This window comes from Dendrobates tinctorius, unplaced genomic scaffold (assembly GCF_039654945.1).
Source record: "Dendrobates tinctorius isolate UK_male_01 unplaced genomic scaffold, ASM3965494v1 ptg000182l, whole genome shotgun sequence".
NCBI classification, from domain to species: domain Eukaryota; kingdom Metazoa; phylum Chordata; class Amphibia; order Anura; family Dendrobatidae; genus Dendrobates; species Dendrobates tinctorius.
In genome coordinates this window covers 2208283-2225166 of record NW_027361849.1, presented here as the reverse complement: position 1 = coordinate 2225166, position 16884 = coordinate 2208283, and the positions used below count along the sequence as shown (strand labels likewise).

The following is a 16884-nucleotide window of genomic DNA, read 5'->3' as shown; positions in this document are numbered from 1 at the left end:
GAGCTGTCCCCTTGTCATGATCCAGGTTGGATTATGACAGATAAATGCACTAGTAACCTTTTTTTTTCCTTAAGCTGTGTGCTTAAAGATAGTTTTGCCCCCGGTGGCTATTCGGGTCATTGCACTGTGGTGGTTTCAGTTCTAGTTTTGCCCCCGGTGGCCGTTAGGGTCATTGCACTTGTTAGTTTAGTGCACGTGATTATCACTAACAGGTGTGATTGCTCTGGTTTAACTAAATAGGAGTGTCTTGTTCTCTCACTCACTGTTGGTGATATTGCTCTTTTCCAACCAAGTCTGGTGGAGGAAGGAACTACAGAGAGGAGTTCCTTGCAGCTCTGGAGTGCTCTAGTGTAAAGTCTGGTGTAGGAAGGAATTACAGAGAGGTGTTCCTTGCAGCTCTGACAAAGCTTGGAGAAGTAGCAGCGATTCTGGAGGCAAGCTGCATTCTGGTGGTGGACTCTGTTGCTGGAAGCAAGAGCAACAGAGCAAAGCTAAGTGGTGTTTCCCTGTTTGTCACTTTCCTCAATGTGTGTTTCAGTGCAGTGGTGGGATTAGTTTCTGCACCGTCCATTTCATTAGAAAGGGCTAGGTGCAGGACGAGCTAGGGTTCTTAGGTTCCAGCTTGGCAACAGGTGTGGAACCTGTATAGGGACTGTTAGGAGTGTAGAGACTGGCTCAGGGGAGTGCAGAAGGTCTCCACGTCCCCGTTCCCTATCGCAGGGCCCTCCATTGTATCAGTTTCCCTGGTGTTTCCCTTTATTATTTAAATTCACCCTGCTGGAGGCGGTGTATCCAGTTATACGTGTAATACTGAAATTCGCCTGCTGGAGGCGATGTATCCAGCTGCACATAATATTATTTAAATTCGCCCTACTGGAGGCAGTGTATCCAGGGTCACGTGAGCCATAGAAATTCGCCCTGCTGGAGGCGGTGTGTCCAGTCACACGTTGACCATCACACCCCTATCCAGGCAGAGCTGTCCTCTCTCCAGGCAGGGCTGTCCTCTCTCCAGGCAGGGCTGTCCCCTATCCAGACAGAGCTGTCCTCTCTCCAGGCAGAGCTGTCCTCTCTCCAGGCAGGGCTGTCCTCTCTCCAGGCAGGGCTGTCCTCTCTCCAGGCAGGGATATTCTCTCTCCAGGCAGGGATATTCTCTCTCCAGGCGGAGCTGTCCTCTCTCCAGGCAGGGCTGTCCTCTCTCCAGGCAGCGCTGTCCTCTCTCCAGGCAGCGCTGTCCTCTCTCCAGGCAGGGCTGTCCTCTCCCCAGGCGGGGCTGTCCTCTCTCCAGGCAGGGCTGTCCTCTCCCCAGGCAGGGCTGTCCTCTCTCCAGGCAGGGCTGTCCTCTCCCCAGGCAGGGCTGTCCTCTCTCCAGGCAGGGCTGTCCTCTCTCCAGGCAGAGCTGTCCTCTCTCCAGGCAGTGCTGTCCTCTCCCCAGGCAGGGCTGTTTTCTCTCCAGGCAGGGCTGTCCTCTCCCCAGGCAGGGTTGTCCTCTCCCCAAGCAGGGCTCTCCTCTCCCCAGGCACGGCTGTCCTCTCTCCAGGCAGGGCTGTCCTCTCTCCAGGCAGGGCTGTCCTCTCCCCAGGCAGGGCTGTCCTATCTCCAGGCAGGGCTGTCCTCTCTCCAGGCAGGGCTGTCCTCTATCCAGGCAGGGCTGTCCTCTCTCCAGGCAGGGCTGTCCTCTATCCAGGCAGGGCTGTCCTCTCCCCAGGCAGGGCTGTCCTATCTCCAGGCAGGGCTGTCCTCTCTCCAGGCAGGGCTGTCCTCTATCCAGGCAGGGCTGTCCTCTCTCCAGGCAGGGCTGTCCTCTATCCAGGCAGGGCTGTCCTCTTTCCAGGCAGGGCTGTCCTCTATCCAGGCAGGGCTGTCCTCTCTCCAGGCAGGGCTGTCCTCTATCCAGGCAGGGCTGTCCTCTTTCCAGGCAGGGCTGTCCTCTTTCCAGGCAGGGATGTTCTCTCTTCAGCTAGGGCTGTCCTCTGTCCAGGTTATATACACTTGAATGTTTCCCGCTTCCAGAGCCACTAAGGAGTCACAATTTGGCAGAGATTATTTGTCTCAATCTTTGGGTTTATTAATAGGATAAAGATGTGTTGTTGCCAGAAATAATGTTTTTATTTCAGAAATGTGGATAACACCCTTGAGAATGGAGGATGTAATAGGGAGTGTAGCCTGGAGGGGGAGATAACAGAAACTGGGAAGACGTTGTGCACCAGAAATAGCGAGGAAGGAGGTGCTTTGTTATAACGGGGGCGCTTTGTTATAACGGGGGTGCTTTGTTATAACAGGGGTGCTTTGTTATAACGGGGGTGCTTTGTTATAACGGGAGGTGCTTGGTTATAACGGGAGGTGCTTTGTTATAACGGTGGCGCTTTGTTATAACGGTGGCGCTTTGTTATAACGGTGGTGCTTTGTTATAACGGGGGTGCTTTGTTATAACGGTGGTGCTATGTTATAACTGGGCGCTTTGTTATAACGGGGGTGCTTTGTTATAACGGGGGCGCTTTGTTATAACGGGGGCGCTTTGTTATAACGGGGGGGTGCTTTGTTATAACTGGAGGTGCTTGGTTATAACGGGGATGCTTTGTTATAACGGTGGCGCTTTGTTATAACGGTGGTGCTTTGTTATAACGGGGGTGCTTTGTTATAACGGGGGTGCTTTGTTATAACAGGGGTGCTTTGTTATAACGGGGGTGCTTTGTTATAACAGGGGTGCTTTGTTATAACGGGGGTGCTTTGTTATAACGGGAGGTGCTTTGTTATAACGGGAGGTGCTTTGTTATAACAGGGGTGCTTTGTTATAACGGGGGAGCTTTGTTATAACAGGGGTGCTTTGTTATAACGGGGGTGCTTTGTTATAACGGGAGGTGCTTTGTTATAACGAGAGGTGCTTTGTTATAACGGTGGTGCTTTGTTATAACGAGAGGTGCTTTGTTATAACGGTGGTGCTTTGTTATAACGGGGGTGCTTTGTTATAACGGGGGTGCTTTGTTATAACTGGAGGTGCTTGGTTATAACGGGAGGTGCTTTGTTATAACGGTGGCGCTTTGTTATAACGGTGGCGCTTTGTTATAACGGTGGTGCTTTGTTATAACGGTGGTGCTATGTTATAACTGGGCGCTTTGTTATAACGGGGGTGCTTTGTTATAACGGGGGCGCTTTGTTATAACGGGGGTGCTTTGTTATAACTGGAGGTGCTTGGTTATAACGGGAGGTGCTTTGTTATAACGGTGGCGCTTTGTTATAACGGTGGTGCTTTGTTATAACGGTGGTGCTTTGTTATAACGGTGGTGCTATGTTATAACGGGGGTGCTTTGTTATAACGGGGGTGCTTTGTTATAACGGGGGCGCTTTGTTATAACGGGAGGTGCTTGGTTATAACAGGGGTGCTTTGTTATAACGGGAGGTGCTTGGTTATAACGGGGCGCTTTGTTATAAAGGGAGGTGCTTGGTTATAACGGGGGCGCTTTGTTATAACGGGAGGTGCTTGGTTATAAAGGGGGCGCTTTGTTATAACGGGAGGTGCTTGGTTATAACGGGGGCGCTTTGTTATAACGGGATGTGCTTGGTTATAACGGGGGAGCTTTGTTATAACGGTGGTGCTTTGTTATAACGGTGGTGCTTTGTTATAACGGGGGCGCTTTGTTATAACGGTGGTGCTTTGTTATAACGGGGGTGCTTTGTTATAACGGGAGGTGCTTTGTTATAACGAGAGGCGCTTTGTTATAACGGTGGTGCTTTGTTATAACGAGAGGTGCTTTGTTATAACGGGGCGCTTTGTTATAACGGTGGTGCTTTGTTATAACGGGAGGTGCTTGGTTATAACGGGGCGCTTTGTTATAAAGGGAGGTGCTTGGTTATAACGGGGGCGCTTTGTTATAACGGGAGGTGCTTGGTTATAAAGGGGGCGCTTTGTTATAACGGTGGTGCTTTGTTATAACGAGAGGCGCTTTGTTATAACGGTGGTGCTTTGTTATAACGGGAGGTGCTTGGTTATAACGGGGCGCTTTGTTATAAAGGGAGGTGCTTGGTTATAACAGGGGCGCTTTGTTATAACGGGAGGTGCTTGGTTATAAAGGGGGCGCTTTGTTATAACGGGAGGTGCTTGGTTATAACGGGGGCGCTTTGTTATAACGGGATGTGCTTGGTTATAACGGGGGAGCTTTGTTATAACGGTGGTGCTTTGTTATAACGGTGGTGCTTTGTTATAACGGGGGCGCTTTGTTATAACGGTGGTGCTTTGTTATAACGGGGGTGCTTTGTTATAACGGGAGGTGCTTTGTTATAACGAGAGGCGCTTTGTTATAACGGTGGTGCTTTGTTATAACGAGAGGTGCTTTGTTATAACGGTGGTGCTTTGTTATAACGGTGGTGCTTTGTTATAACGGTGGTGCTTTGTTATAACGAGAGGTGCTTTGTTATAACGGTGGTGCTTTGTTATAACGGGGGCGCTTTGTTATAACGGGGGTGCTTTGTTATAACGGGGGCGCTTTGTTATAACGGGGGTGCTTTGTTATAACTGGAGGTGCTTGGTTATAACGGGAGGTGCTTTGTTATAACGGGGGCGCTTTGTTATAACGGTGGTGCTTTGTTATAACGGTGGTGCTTTGTTATAACGGTGGTGCTATGTTATAACGGGGGTGCTTTGTTATAACGGGGGTGCTTTGTTATAACGGGGGCGCTTTGTTATAACGGGAGGTGCTTGGTTATAACGGGGATGCTTTGTTATAATGGGAGGTGCTTGGTTATAACGGGGGCGCTTTGTTATAACGGGAGGTGCTTGGTTATAACGGGGGCGCTTTGTTATAACGGGAGGTGCTTGGTTATAACGGGGGCGCTTTGTTATAACGGGAGGTGCTTGGTTATAACAGGGGAGCTTTGTTATAACGGGAGGTGCTTTGTTATAACGGGAGGTGCTTGGTTATAACGGGGGCGCTTTGTTATAACGGGAGGTGCTTGGTTATAACGGGGGCGCTTTGTTATAACGGTGGTGCTTTGTTATAACGGTGGTGCTTTGTTATAACGGTGGTGCTATGTTATAACGGGGGTGCTTTGTTATAACGGGGGTGCTTTGTTATAACGGGGCGCTTTGTTATAACGGGAGGTGCTTGGTTATAACGGGGGCGCTTTGTTATAACGGGAGGTGCTTGGTTATAACGGGGGTGCTTTGTTATAACGGGGGCGCTTTGTTATAACGGGAGGTGCTTGGTTATAACGGGGGCGCTTTGTTATAACGGGAGGTGCTTGGTTATAACGGGGGCGCTTTGTTATAACGGGAGGTGCTTGGTTATAACGGGGGCGCTTTGTTATAACGGTGGTGCTTTGTTATAACGGTGGTGCTATGTTATAACGGGGGTGCTTTGTTATAACGGGGGTGCTTTGTTATAACGGGGGCGCTTTGTTATAACGGGAGGTGCTTGGTTATAACGGGGATGCTTTGTTATAACGGGAGGTGCTTGGTTATAACGGGGGCGCTTTGTTATAACGGGAGGTGCTTGGTTATAACGGGGGCGCTTTGTTATAACGGGAGGTGCTTGGTTATAACGGGGGCGCTTTGTTATAACGGTGGTGCTTTGTTATAACGGTGGTGCTTTGTTATAACGGGGGTGCTTTGTTATAACGGGGGTGCTTTGTTATAACGGTGGTGCTTTGTTATAACGGGGGTGCTTTGTTATAACGGGGGTGCTTTGTTATAACGGGGGTGCTTGGTTATAACGGGAGGTGCTTTGTTATAACGGGGCGCTTTGTTATAACGGTGGTGCTTTGTTATAACGGTGGTGCTTTGTTATAACGGGGGTGCTTTGTTATAACGGGGCGCTTTGTTATAACGGGGCGCTTTGTTATAACGGGGGTGCTTTGTTATAACTGGAGGTGCTTGGTTATAACGGGAGGTGCTTTGTTATAACGGGAGGTGCTTTGTTATAACGGGAGGTGCTTGGTTATAACGGGAGGTGCTTTTTGTTATAACGGGGGCGCTTTGTTATAACAGTGGTGCTTTGTTATAACGGGGGTGCTTTGTTATAACGGGGGTGCTTTGTTATAACTGGAGGTGCTTGGTTATAATGGGAGGTGCTTGGTTATAACGGGAGGTGCTTTGTTATAACGGTGGTGCTTTGTTATAACGGTGGTGCTTTGTTATAACGGGGGTGCTTTGTTATAACGGGGGTGCTTTGTTATAACGGGGGGGTGCTTGGTTATAATGGGAGGTGCTTGGTTATAACGGGAGGTGCTTTGTTATAACAGGGGTGCTTTGTTATAACGGGGGCGCTTTGTTATAACGGGGGCGCTTTGTTATAACGGTGGTGCTTTGTTATAACGGTGGTGCTTTGTTATAACGGTGGTGCTTTGTTATAACGGGAGGTGCTTTGTTATAACGGGGGCGCTTTGTTATAACGGGGGTGCTTTGTTATAACGGTGGTGCTTTGTTATAACGGTGGTGCTTTGTTATAACGGTGGTGCTTTGTTATAACGGGAGGTGCTTTGTTATAACGGGGCGCTTTGTTATAACGGTGGTGCTTTGTTATAACGGGGGCGCTTTGTTATAACGGGGGTGCTTTGTTATAACGGGGGTGCTTTGTTATAACGGGGCGCTTTGTTATAACGGTGGTGCTTTGTTATAACGGGGGCGCTTTGTTATAATGGTGGTGCTTTATATAACAGGGGTGCTTTGTTATAACGGGGGTGCTTTGTTATAACTGGAGGTGCTTGGTTATAATGGGAGGTGCTTGGTTATAACGGGAGGTGCTTTGTTATAACGGTGGTGCTTTGTTATAACGGTGGTGCTTTGTTATAACGGTGGTGCTTTGTTATAACGGGGGTGCTTTGTTATAACGGGGGCGCTTTGTTATAATGGTGGTGCTTGGTTATAACGGGAGGTGCTTTGTTATAACGGGAGGTGCTTTGTTATAACGGGGCGCTTTGTTATAACGGTGGTGCTTTGTTATAACGGGGGCGCTTTGTTATAATGGGAGGTGCTTGGTTATAACGGGAGGTGCTTTGTTATAACGGGAGGTGCTTTGTTATAACGGGGCGCTTTGTTATAACGGGGGTGCTTTGTTATAACGGGGGCGCTTTGTTATAATGGGAGGTGCTTGGTTATAACGGGGGTGCTTTGTTATAACGGGAGGTGCTTTGTTATAACGGGGCGCTTTGTTATAACGGTGGTGCTTTGTTATAACGGGGGCGCTTTGTTATAATGGTGGTGCTTTGTTATAACAGGGGTGCTTTGTTATAACGGGGGTGCTTTGTTATAACTGGAGGTGCTTGGTTATAACGGGAGGTGCTTTGTTATAACGATGGTGCTTTGTTATAACGGAGGTGCTTTGTTATAACGGTGGTGCTTTGTTATAACGGTGGTGCTTTGTTATAACGGTGGTGCTTTGTTATAACGGGAGGTGCTTGGTTATAACGGGAGGTGCTTTGTTATAACGGAGGTGCTTTGTTATAACGGTGGTGCTTTGTTATAACGGTGGTGCTTTGTTATAACGGTGGTGCTTTGTTATAACGGGAGGTGCTTTGTTATAACTGGAGGTGCTTGGTTATAACGGTGGTGCTTTGTTATAACGGTGGTGCTTTGTTATAACGGTGGTGCTTTGTTATAACGGTGGTGCTTTGTTATAACGATGGTGCTTTGTTATAACGGGGGTGCTTTGTTATAACGGTGGTGCTTTGTTATAACGGTGGTGCTTTGTTATAACGGTGGTGCTTTGTTATAACGGGAGGTGCTTTGTTATAACGGGGCGCTTTGTTATAACGGTGGTGCTTTGTTATAACGGGGGCGCTTTGTTATAACGGGGGTGCTTTGTTATAACGGGGGTGCTTTGTTATAACGGGGCGCTTTGTTATAACGGTGGTGCTTTGTTATAACGGGGGCGCTTTGTTATAATGGTGGTGCTTTATATAACAGGGGTGCTTTGTTATAACGGGGGTGCTTTGTTATAACTGGAGGTGCTTGGTTATAATGGGAGGTGCTTGGTTATAACAGGAGGTGCTTTGTTATAACGGTGGTGCTTTGTTATAACGGTGGTGCTTTGTTATAACGGGGGTGCTTTGTTATAACGGGGGCGCTTTGTTATAATGGTGGTGCTTGGTTATAACGGGAGGTGCTTTGTTATAACGGGAGGTGCTTTGTTATAACGGGGCGCTTTGTTATAACGGTGGTGCTTTGTTATAACGGGGGCGCTTTGTTATAATGGGAGGTGCTTGGTTATAACGGGAGGTGCTTTGTTATAACGGGAGGTGCTTTGTTATAACGGGGCGCTTTGTTATAACGGGGGTGCTTTGTTATAACGGGGGCGCTTTGTTATAATGGGAGGTGCTTGGTTATAACGGGGGTGCTTTGTTATAACGGGAGGTGCTTTGTTATAACGGGGCGCTTTGTTATAACGGTGGTGCTTTGTTATAACGGGGGCGCTTTGTTATAATGGTGGTGCTTTGTTATAACAGGGGTGCTTTGTTATAACTGGAGGTGCTTGGTTATAACGGGAGGTGCTTTGTTATAACGATGGTGCTTTGTTATAACGGAGGTGCTTTGTTATAACGGGGGTGCTTTGTTATAACAGGGGTGCTTTGTTATAACGGGGGTGCTTTGTTATAACTGGAGGTGCTTGGTTATAACGGGAGGTGCTTTGTTATAACGATGGTGCTTTGTTATAACGGAGGTGCTTTGTTATAACGGGGGTGCTTTGTTATAACGGGGGGGTGCTTGGTTATAATGGGAGGTGCTTGTTTATAACGGGAGGTGCTTTGTTATAACAGGGGTGCTTTGTTATAACGGGGGCGCTTTGTTATAACGGGGCGCTTTGTTATAACGGAGGTGCTTTGTTATAACGGGGGCGCTTTGTTATAACGGAGGTGCTTTGTTATAACGGGGGTGCTTTGTTATAACGGGGGCGCTTTGTTATAAGGGAGGCGCTTTGCTATAACGGGGGCGCTTTGTTATAACGGGGGAGCTTTGTTATAACGGGGGCGCTTTGTTATAACGGAGGTGCTTTGTTATAACGGAGGTGCTTTGTCCCGGCTGCAACTTGGGTACAGAACCTTCACACTTAGGTGGGGAGAATAGAGGCGCAGCAAAGGGTTCAGCACAAGCGGAGCAAAAACACATCTGAATGAGTCCCTAATCTAGGTGACCTTGGTTAGAACTACGGACCCTGCAGCTAATAAAATTCACTGTACAAATATTACCGCCATATAGTGACCATACAGTGATAGATATCGATCCTGCAGAACATATAGAGATCACTTCACAGTTACAAATGACGACTTACAGATTACGTTCTTTGTGGTGGAATTGTTCACTTTTCCCGTCTTTTCCATCTGGCCCAGACCGACATGACGACTTCTCCAGCCAGGACTCATCTGCAGAGATTACAGCACAGACTCATCTGACTCATCACATTTCCTGGAACGTCCATATCTATGCCCAACCTGCACAAACCCCTCATTCTGCGGATACCCCAATACGGCGCCACTGCTGCTGTATGAGACCCTGTTACTGCCCCTGCTGTGTGGTACAAAAGCAGGGACCCTCTTGCTGTGCCACATAATAACGCCCCCCATAGTGCCACCTAACAAATAAAATTGTCCCTTTAAAAACATGAATTCCCTTTGTGAGCCCCCTAGAAAGTAACAGAGCTCCTATCCCCCTGTTATGTTATAATACCCTGTTTGCCCCTATACCCGGTCCCTCCTGCTTTTTCCCTGTCCAGTGCTTCCTCCTCCTTGACTGATGCCTCCTTCTCTTAAAGTCACAGACTATTGAGGCCGTCGGTGAAGTAAGAGGAGGCCGCACTGGGCGGTGAATAGAGCTGGAGTGACAGAGGCTTCAGATCTACCATAACCCTTTAGCCTCATTTCCATATGAATTCAAGCTCTGGTTTCTCAGTAATGCAGGAACAGAGCGGCCATAGAAAGGAATGGCTGCCTTTGAATGAGCTCCATGGGTATCTAAGTAGTTGGTGCTGACAGATGTGGGGTCCTCTTGGCTTTCTCTAAGTTCGCCCTGTTGTCCAGCGCATGTTATGGCGTAAAACCTGCCTGAGTTTCTTTGGATTTTTTGCCTGGCTTCTTTGCACATCATCCTGGAAGGTTCGTGAAAGCTCCTTAAGTCTCTGACTTCTTGATAACATTAGACCTGTTGTAGCCAAGATGACGAGCACTTTACAGAAAGTCTTTCACCCTCAAGCTCCTTGTGTTAGACAGTAGAAGCATTATGGCTGTTATTTGCCATTGTGAACACTGAGCAGGGAGTGAAATCAAAGCCACCAGTGATGAGGAGGTGACCAGTCAGTCTCACATCCAGGGCTCTGAGCAGCGGGGCCATTACTCTTGTCCTGGTGTTGTGTCCTGTTATGTCTGGTGTGTTTTGCTACTTTTTCGGAGTATCATTAATATCCCTTTTCTTTTCATTTAGAAATCTTTCCAGATCTTTTTACAAACATCTACAAGACTGAACCCAGACTTAATCCACTGGAAGATCCTACAGGAAATCCCACACAAGTTTCCATCCGTGACGATGATAAGATCTGAAGCTGACATTGAAGTCAGAGGAAGCTTTAATAGAATTGAAGAGCTTCGTAGATTCCTGCAGACGCAGCTCGGGGGCGGTGAGAGGAGCACAATCCACCATGATGAGGAGCGCGGAGAAGACGGAGATGACTGGCTGAACCTTCAGACACCTTTATATGAGTATATCACTGAGATCTACAAAGAGGAGCTGACAAAGATGGAGACGCGATACAAGGTGGAGGTGACCGAGGGGAAGAAATCTGAGAACACCTCTTACATAAAACTGAACCCTCTGGCACCTGACTCCTCAGTGGATCGAGCAAATCAAATCTTTATTGAAAAGATCCAAGCTGTGACCAAGGACTGGAGCCAGAAGGAAGTGCCGATATCCGCCATGAAAGCTCCACTGGAAGACACCAAACACTACATGAAGGAACATCACAAGACCTTGGTCCTAGTGGACGGAGATCGTCTAATTCTCCGTGGACCTGAACGGGAATTGTCCCTGGCAGTGGGGGCTTTGCATAAAGTAGAAGGCCGATCTCGGCACCCCCGCAGAGGCATAACCATCTCATCCAGGGACACGAGGAGCGAGGTGATAGTAGATGCCAGGCACATGGACATCTTGAAGAAATTAAAGTCCAGAGAGATGGAGGAGCTCCAGCAGAAGTACGGAGTGATGATGGATGAAGAAAGTAAAGACAAGAACGTGAGAGTCACATTCAGAGCCACGAGCGGGGCCCCTGATCTGCGCGCACACGCCTGTCACAGCTTCACCAGCCTTCTGCAGAGCACCATCATGAACCTGCAGAGAAAAACCATCCACTGGAACTTGGAGAATGGAGAGCAACTGGAGCAGTTCAGAACGGAGCTGCAGAAAGCTGGACTAGACGTTATTCTGGAGCAGGACAATGGCTCCGTCACCCTCATCGCTTCTCCAGTCCTCCTGGAGTTTGCTGAAGAGAAGCTCCGGGAATTCTTCAAGATAAAATATGTACAGGGCGCTGCTGCCTCCAGACGTGAGGCTCAGGAGGCAATGGACACTACTGGCCCCCCTGCTACAAAGGCGAGAGCGGAGCAGGAGCTGTGCCCTATCTGCCTGGACCAGATTACAAATAAGAAGGTCCTGAAGTGCAAACATGAATTCTGTGCTCACTGTCTCCAGAAATGTCAAGAGCTGAAGCCGGTCTGCCCCGTGTGTGGTGTCCCGTACGGAGTTGTCATAGGGAACCAGCCTGATGGGACGATGAAAGTTACGACCTCAGGACTAAGCCTGTCGGGCTATCTTGGATGTGGCACCATACACATTCAATATGAAGTCCCAGGGGGCATTCAGCAGGTGAGTGCAGGGGATACGGAGCTGGGGGAGAGGAGGGCATGATAATCAGGCTGCCATCAATGTCTGGTCAATAGGGGACCCAGCACTGACGGAGACGCGTGGGTCCCCGCGCTAAGGGATGTCTTGGTCCCTGCACTTAGGAACGCATGGACCCCTGTCAGGCGCAGCACAGCCCGGTGCTCCCATTGGGCGGTGCTGTTTGGGATATAAATATAGATGTTATTGGGGTCCTATATATTAGACCATCAGCCATTGATGTCTGACTGTTCTGACGTTGGTGTCTGTGATACCCCTTGACTTTTGGAGCCTTTAAGGCCTCGTTCAGATGTAGATTTGCTGCAGTTCTGCAGTGACACATTATAAAAGTGATGGAGATCAGTGGATCTGGACCTGATGCATTTTTTTTGTAAATCCACATTCATTTCTCATATTTCGAGCTGCAGCCTGAGCCTCGTCCACACCGCCGTCACGTTTCTGCCATCACATGTTCCAGGTCCGGTAACTCCACCATGTTTTATCTTCTCTCCCATCCAGAAGCACCATCCTAACCCCGGAAAGCCGTTTGATGGCACTCAACGCATGGCGTATTTACCGGATAACCCGGAGGGTCAGGAGGTTCTGCGTCTGCTCAGGAAAGCCTTCGATCAGAAACTGATCTTCACCGTGGGGGAATCTCGCACCACCGGCGCTAAAGACACCGTGACCTGGAACGACATTCATCATAAGACCAACCCTCAGGGGGGCGCCGCCGGGTAAGAGCATGATGGGTGTCTGATGTTCTACAGGGGTTGTAGAGGCCGTATAAGAGTCAGTCGCTGCCAATAACCAGATCTCCATGTTCTCTGCGGTAACGAGTGGTCCCATAGGGGCATGTGTGGCCCCTACATTGCCTATCTACGCTCCAGTTTTGTGCAGTAGGGGGTCACGGTGACCAGGGCAGATTCTGGTCAGACAGGAGAACAGAGTCACGGGGGACAGCGTTGCTCAGGTGCCGTCCTGTCTGCAGAGCTCGATGTGAAGGCTGAGGAGACACATGGAGCCGCCATTCAGGTGCTGCTGAGTAAAGAGGTGACTTCACTGCTTCTCCCGGGGTTCATCCTCCGCCATACTGCTCGATACAGCACAGACCAGGGGAAACCATCACTCCTGAAATCAAACCCACAAGGCTATCTGAGAGGCTACCCGCATAGAAAGTTATGGCAGAGTGGTCAAGAAGAATATTTCGCCTGGCACTGCCTTTGTTGCCCATCAACTGCCGGCATTGGAGGGACTGAAATGTAACATATCATCCTGCTGTTCAGGGGCAAATACAGGGCTAAGAAATGTCGATCTGGGCCCCTGGCAGAAGCAAAGAACTTGGTGGGAGACAGCCCCGTGGTGACGGCCTTGGTTAATGGAGTTGAGGCGTTCTGTCTTCTAGAGATCAGACCCCAACTGACAACCACGGACAAGTCTGTGCTCGACAACGATCCTCTAGTCATTGTGAACACGTCAAGGTGTGGGGCAGTGAATGATAAGGCCGAGCGATCATAAGATGGTGTCCTCCTACCGTAGCTCAGGGAATCTCCCGATCCCAAGGGCAGAGCAGGCAATAGCTCCAGGGGTGATGAGCAGCACCAGAGAGTGGGGAAGCTGTGAGGGTCACCTGGAGAAGAATGCCCACTGAGCATGAAGACAGGCCCCACAATCCTGGACACCATGGCAAGGCACCAGAGTTGTAGGACTTGGTGGTGAAGCTACCCGGCCCTCGTCTTCTCTCAGCCAGTTATAGATGGATGGGCTCTCTCCTGCCGGCGTCATCCGGAAACATTGTAGTCAGGTGGGCAGTCAAACTGCTGTGGAAGTGGAATCCCACACATCACGAACTTGTACAACAGCCTAATCCTCACATCCCACTGTCTGAGGTAAAACATGAGGACACCCGAGTACCTGCTGGAGCCGTCGATCCACTGAGCGAAACCTGGAAATAACAATAGTGCCGGTGCCAAATCATTGGAGGGCACCGATCTGAGAACAAGAGCCAATGAGGAGCCACATGCACACCAGACACGCACAGGTCACCTCAGATACGCATAGATCAGCCTCAGATACGCACGGGCTGCCCTCAGAAACGTACCGATTGCCCTTGGATACACAGGGGCGCCGTCAGACACGCACAGATTGGCCTCAGACGCGCAGCCCCATCTCCCGCTCTGCGGCGCCTGTCTTCCTCTCCGTGGCGCCCGTCTCGCTCTCTGTGGTGCCCGTCTCCCTCTCTGTGGCGCCCGTCTCCTGCTCCTCTATGCCCGTCTCCCTCTGTGCGGTGCCCTTCTCCCTCTAGGCTGCGCCGTTTCCCTCTCGGCTGCGCCCGTCTCCCTCTCAGATGCGCCAGTCACCCTCTCGGCAGCACCCATCTAGCGCTCCGCGGCACCTGTCTCCCTCTCTGCTGGTTGGTGACGTCCTCTTATCTTTATCCTACAGGTTTGGGTTCCCGGATCCCGATTATCTGAAGCGCGTCCGAGATGAGCTGAAAGCCAAAGGCGTGGAGTGAGCAATGGTCGGTCTCCTGTGGAGAAGCATCACAGTTATTCTCAGACTCCATTTGCTTTTTCTCTTCTTTCCTCTACAAAAGAAAATATAGTCATTTTTTTCTTAAAGGTATTCGGCCTCGATCGTTTCCTTTGCGCCTGGTTTCTGTCTGGTTTGTGTCTTTAGTTTTCTTTGTAACAATTCATTATTCTATTTGCTCCTTTTTTGCTCTATTTTATGTGTTCTGATTTGCTTTTTGTGAGGGTGTACTGAAGGACACTGGGTAATTCTAAAAATAGCTTACCTTTTTGGGGTATAAAAGACCCTGAGACGGAGAGACCTCATCTCATCACACAGCACGTCAGAGAGAAAGGGAAGCATATGGACCCATTTTATCCTCTGGCTGCTGGTTATTGGACTCTCATCTCCCTGGACATTTTATCCTGTTACTGAACTTCATTCATGTTCTGGACTATTGTATTCTCAGTGTGGTGGATTGTTTATGGACCTTCTAATTTTGCCTGTAATAAAGGTCTTGGGATTGTTCACACTTCCCTCGCTTTGTTGATTGTGTGATACCGGAGAAGGTTCAGTAACAGGATAAAATGTCCAGGGAGATGAGAGTCCAATAACCAGCAGCCAGAGGATAAAATGGGTCCATACGCTTCCCTTTCACTCTGACATGCTGTGTGATGAGATGAGGTCTCTCCGTCTCAGGGTCTTTTATACCCCAGAAAGGTAAGCTATTTTTAGAATTACCCAGTGTCCTTCAGTACACCCTCACATTCTGTTCCCTCTTTAGAAGTCAACAAACTAGTTTCATAATACATTATGAAAATCAGTGAAATAGAAATATACACAAAATGATATCCACTTCGCCTATCACAACATCACATGGGGTATCGGGTTTAGTAATAAGGACACATACGGCAGAGGCTCAGTATCGAGGTATCGGGTGCAGTAATAAGGACACATACGGCAGAGGCTCAGTATTGGGGTATCGGGTGTAGTAATAAGGACACATACGGCAGAGGCTCAGTATCGGGTGTAGTAATAGGGACACATACGGCAGAGGCTCAGTATTGGGGTATCGGGTGTAGTAATAAGGACACATACGGGAGAGGCTCAGTATCGGGGTATCGGGTGTAGTAATAAGGACACATACGGCAGAGGCTCAGTATCGGGGTATCGGGTGTAGTAATAGGGACACATACGGCAGAGGCTCAGTATCGGGGTATCGGGTGTAGTAATAAGGACACATACGGCAGAGGCTCAGTATCGGGTGTAGTAATAGGGACACATACGGCAGAGGCTCAGTATTGGGGTATCGGGTGTAGTAATAAGGACACATACGGGAGAGGCTCAGTATCGGGGTATCGGGTGTAGTAATAGGGACACATACGGCAGAGGCTCAGTATCGGGGTATCGGGTGTAGTAATAGGGACACATACGGCAGAGGCTCAGTATTGGGGTATCGGGTGTAGTAATAGGGACACATACGGCAGAGGCTCAGTATTGGGGTATCGGGTGTAGTAATAAGGACACATACGGCAGAGGCTCAGTATTGGGGTATCAGGTGCAGTAATAAGGACACATACGGCAGAGGCTCAGTATCGGGGTATCGGGTGTAGTAATAAGGACACATACGGCAGAGGCTCAGTATCGGGTGTAGTAATAGGGACACATACGGCAGAGGCTCAGTATTGGGGTATCGGGTGTAGTAATAAGGACACATACGGGAGAGGCTCAGTATCGGGGTATCGGGTGTAGTAATAGGGACACATACGGCAGAGGCTCAGTATGGGGGTATCGGGTGTAGTAATAAGGACACATACGGCAGAGGCTCAGTATCGGGGTATCGGGTGTAGTAATAAGGACACATACGGGAGAGGCTCAGTATCGGGGTATCGGGTGTAGTAATAGGGACACATACGGCAGAGGCTCAGTATCGGGGTATCGGGTGTAGTAATAAGGACACATACGGCAGAGGCGCAGTATCGGGGTATCGGGTGTAGTAATAAGGACACATACGGCAGAGGCTCAGTATCGGGGTATCGGGTGTAGTAATAAGGACACATACGGGAGAGGCTCAGTATCGGGGTATCGGGTGTAGTAATAGGGACACATACGGCAGAGGCTCAGTATCGGGGTATCGGGTGTAGTAATAAGGACACATACGGCAGAGGCGCAGTATCGGGGTATCGGGTGTAGTAATAAGGACACATACGGCAGAGGCTCAGTATCGGGGTATCGGATGTAGTAATAAGGACACATACAGCAGAGGCTCAGTATTGGGGTATCGGGTGTAGTAATAAGGACACATACGGCAGAGGCTCAGTATCGGGGTATCGGGTGTAGTAATAAGGACACATATGGCAGAGGCTCAGTATTGGGGTATCGGGTGTAGTAATAAGGACACATACGGCAGAGGCTCAGTATTGGGGTATCGGGTGTAGTAATAAGGACATATACGTCAGAGGCTCAGTATTGGGGTATCGGATGTAGTAATAAGGACACATATGGCAGAGGCTCAGTAT

General features: G+C 49.2%; 1 protein-coding gene across 1 annotated transcript in view; it reads left to right on the top strand.

The window, feature by feature from the left end:
• Window positions 1–14479, top strand: part of LOC141054987 (E3 ubiquitin-protein ligase DTX3L-like) — a 40618-nt gene extending 26139 nt beyond the window's left edge. The window contains exons 3-5 of the mRNA XM_073551914.1: window positions 10406–11839; window positions 12374–12591; window positions 14300–14479. Of these exons, the coding sequence (XP_073408015.1) occupies window positions 10406–11839; window positions 12374–12591; window positions 14300–14369 (1722 nt within the window). The 3' untranslated portion in view covers window positions 14370–14479. The remainder of the gene's footprint in view (window positions 1–10405; window positions 11840–12373; window positions 12592–14299) is intronic.
• Window positions 14480–16884: the final 2405 nt, after the last annotated feature.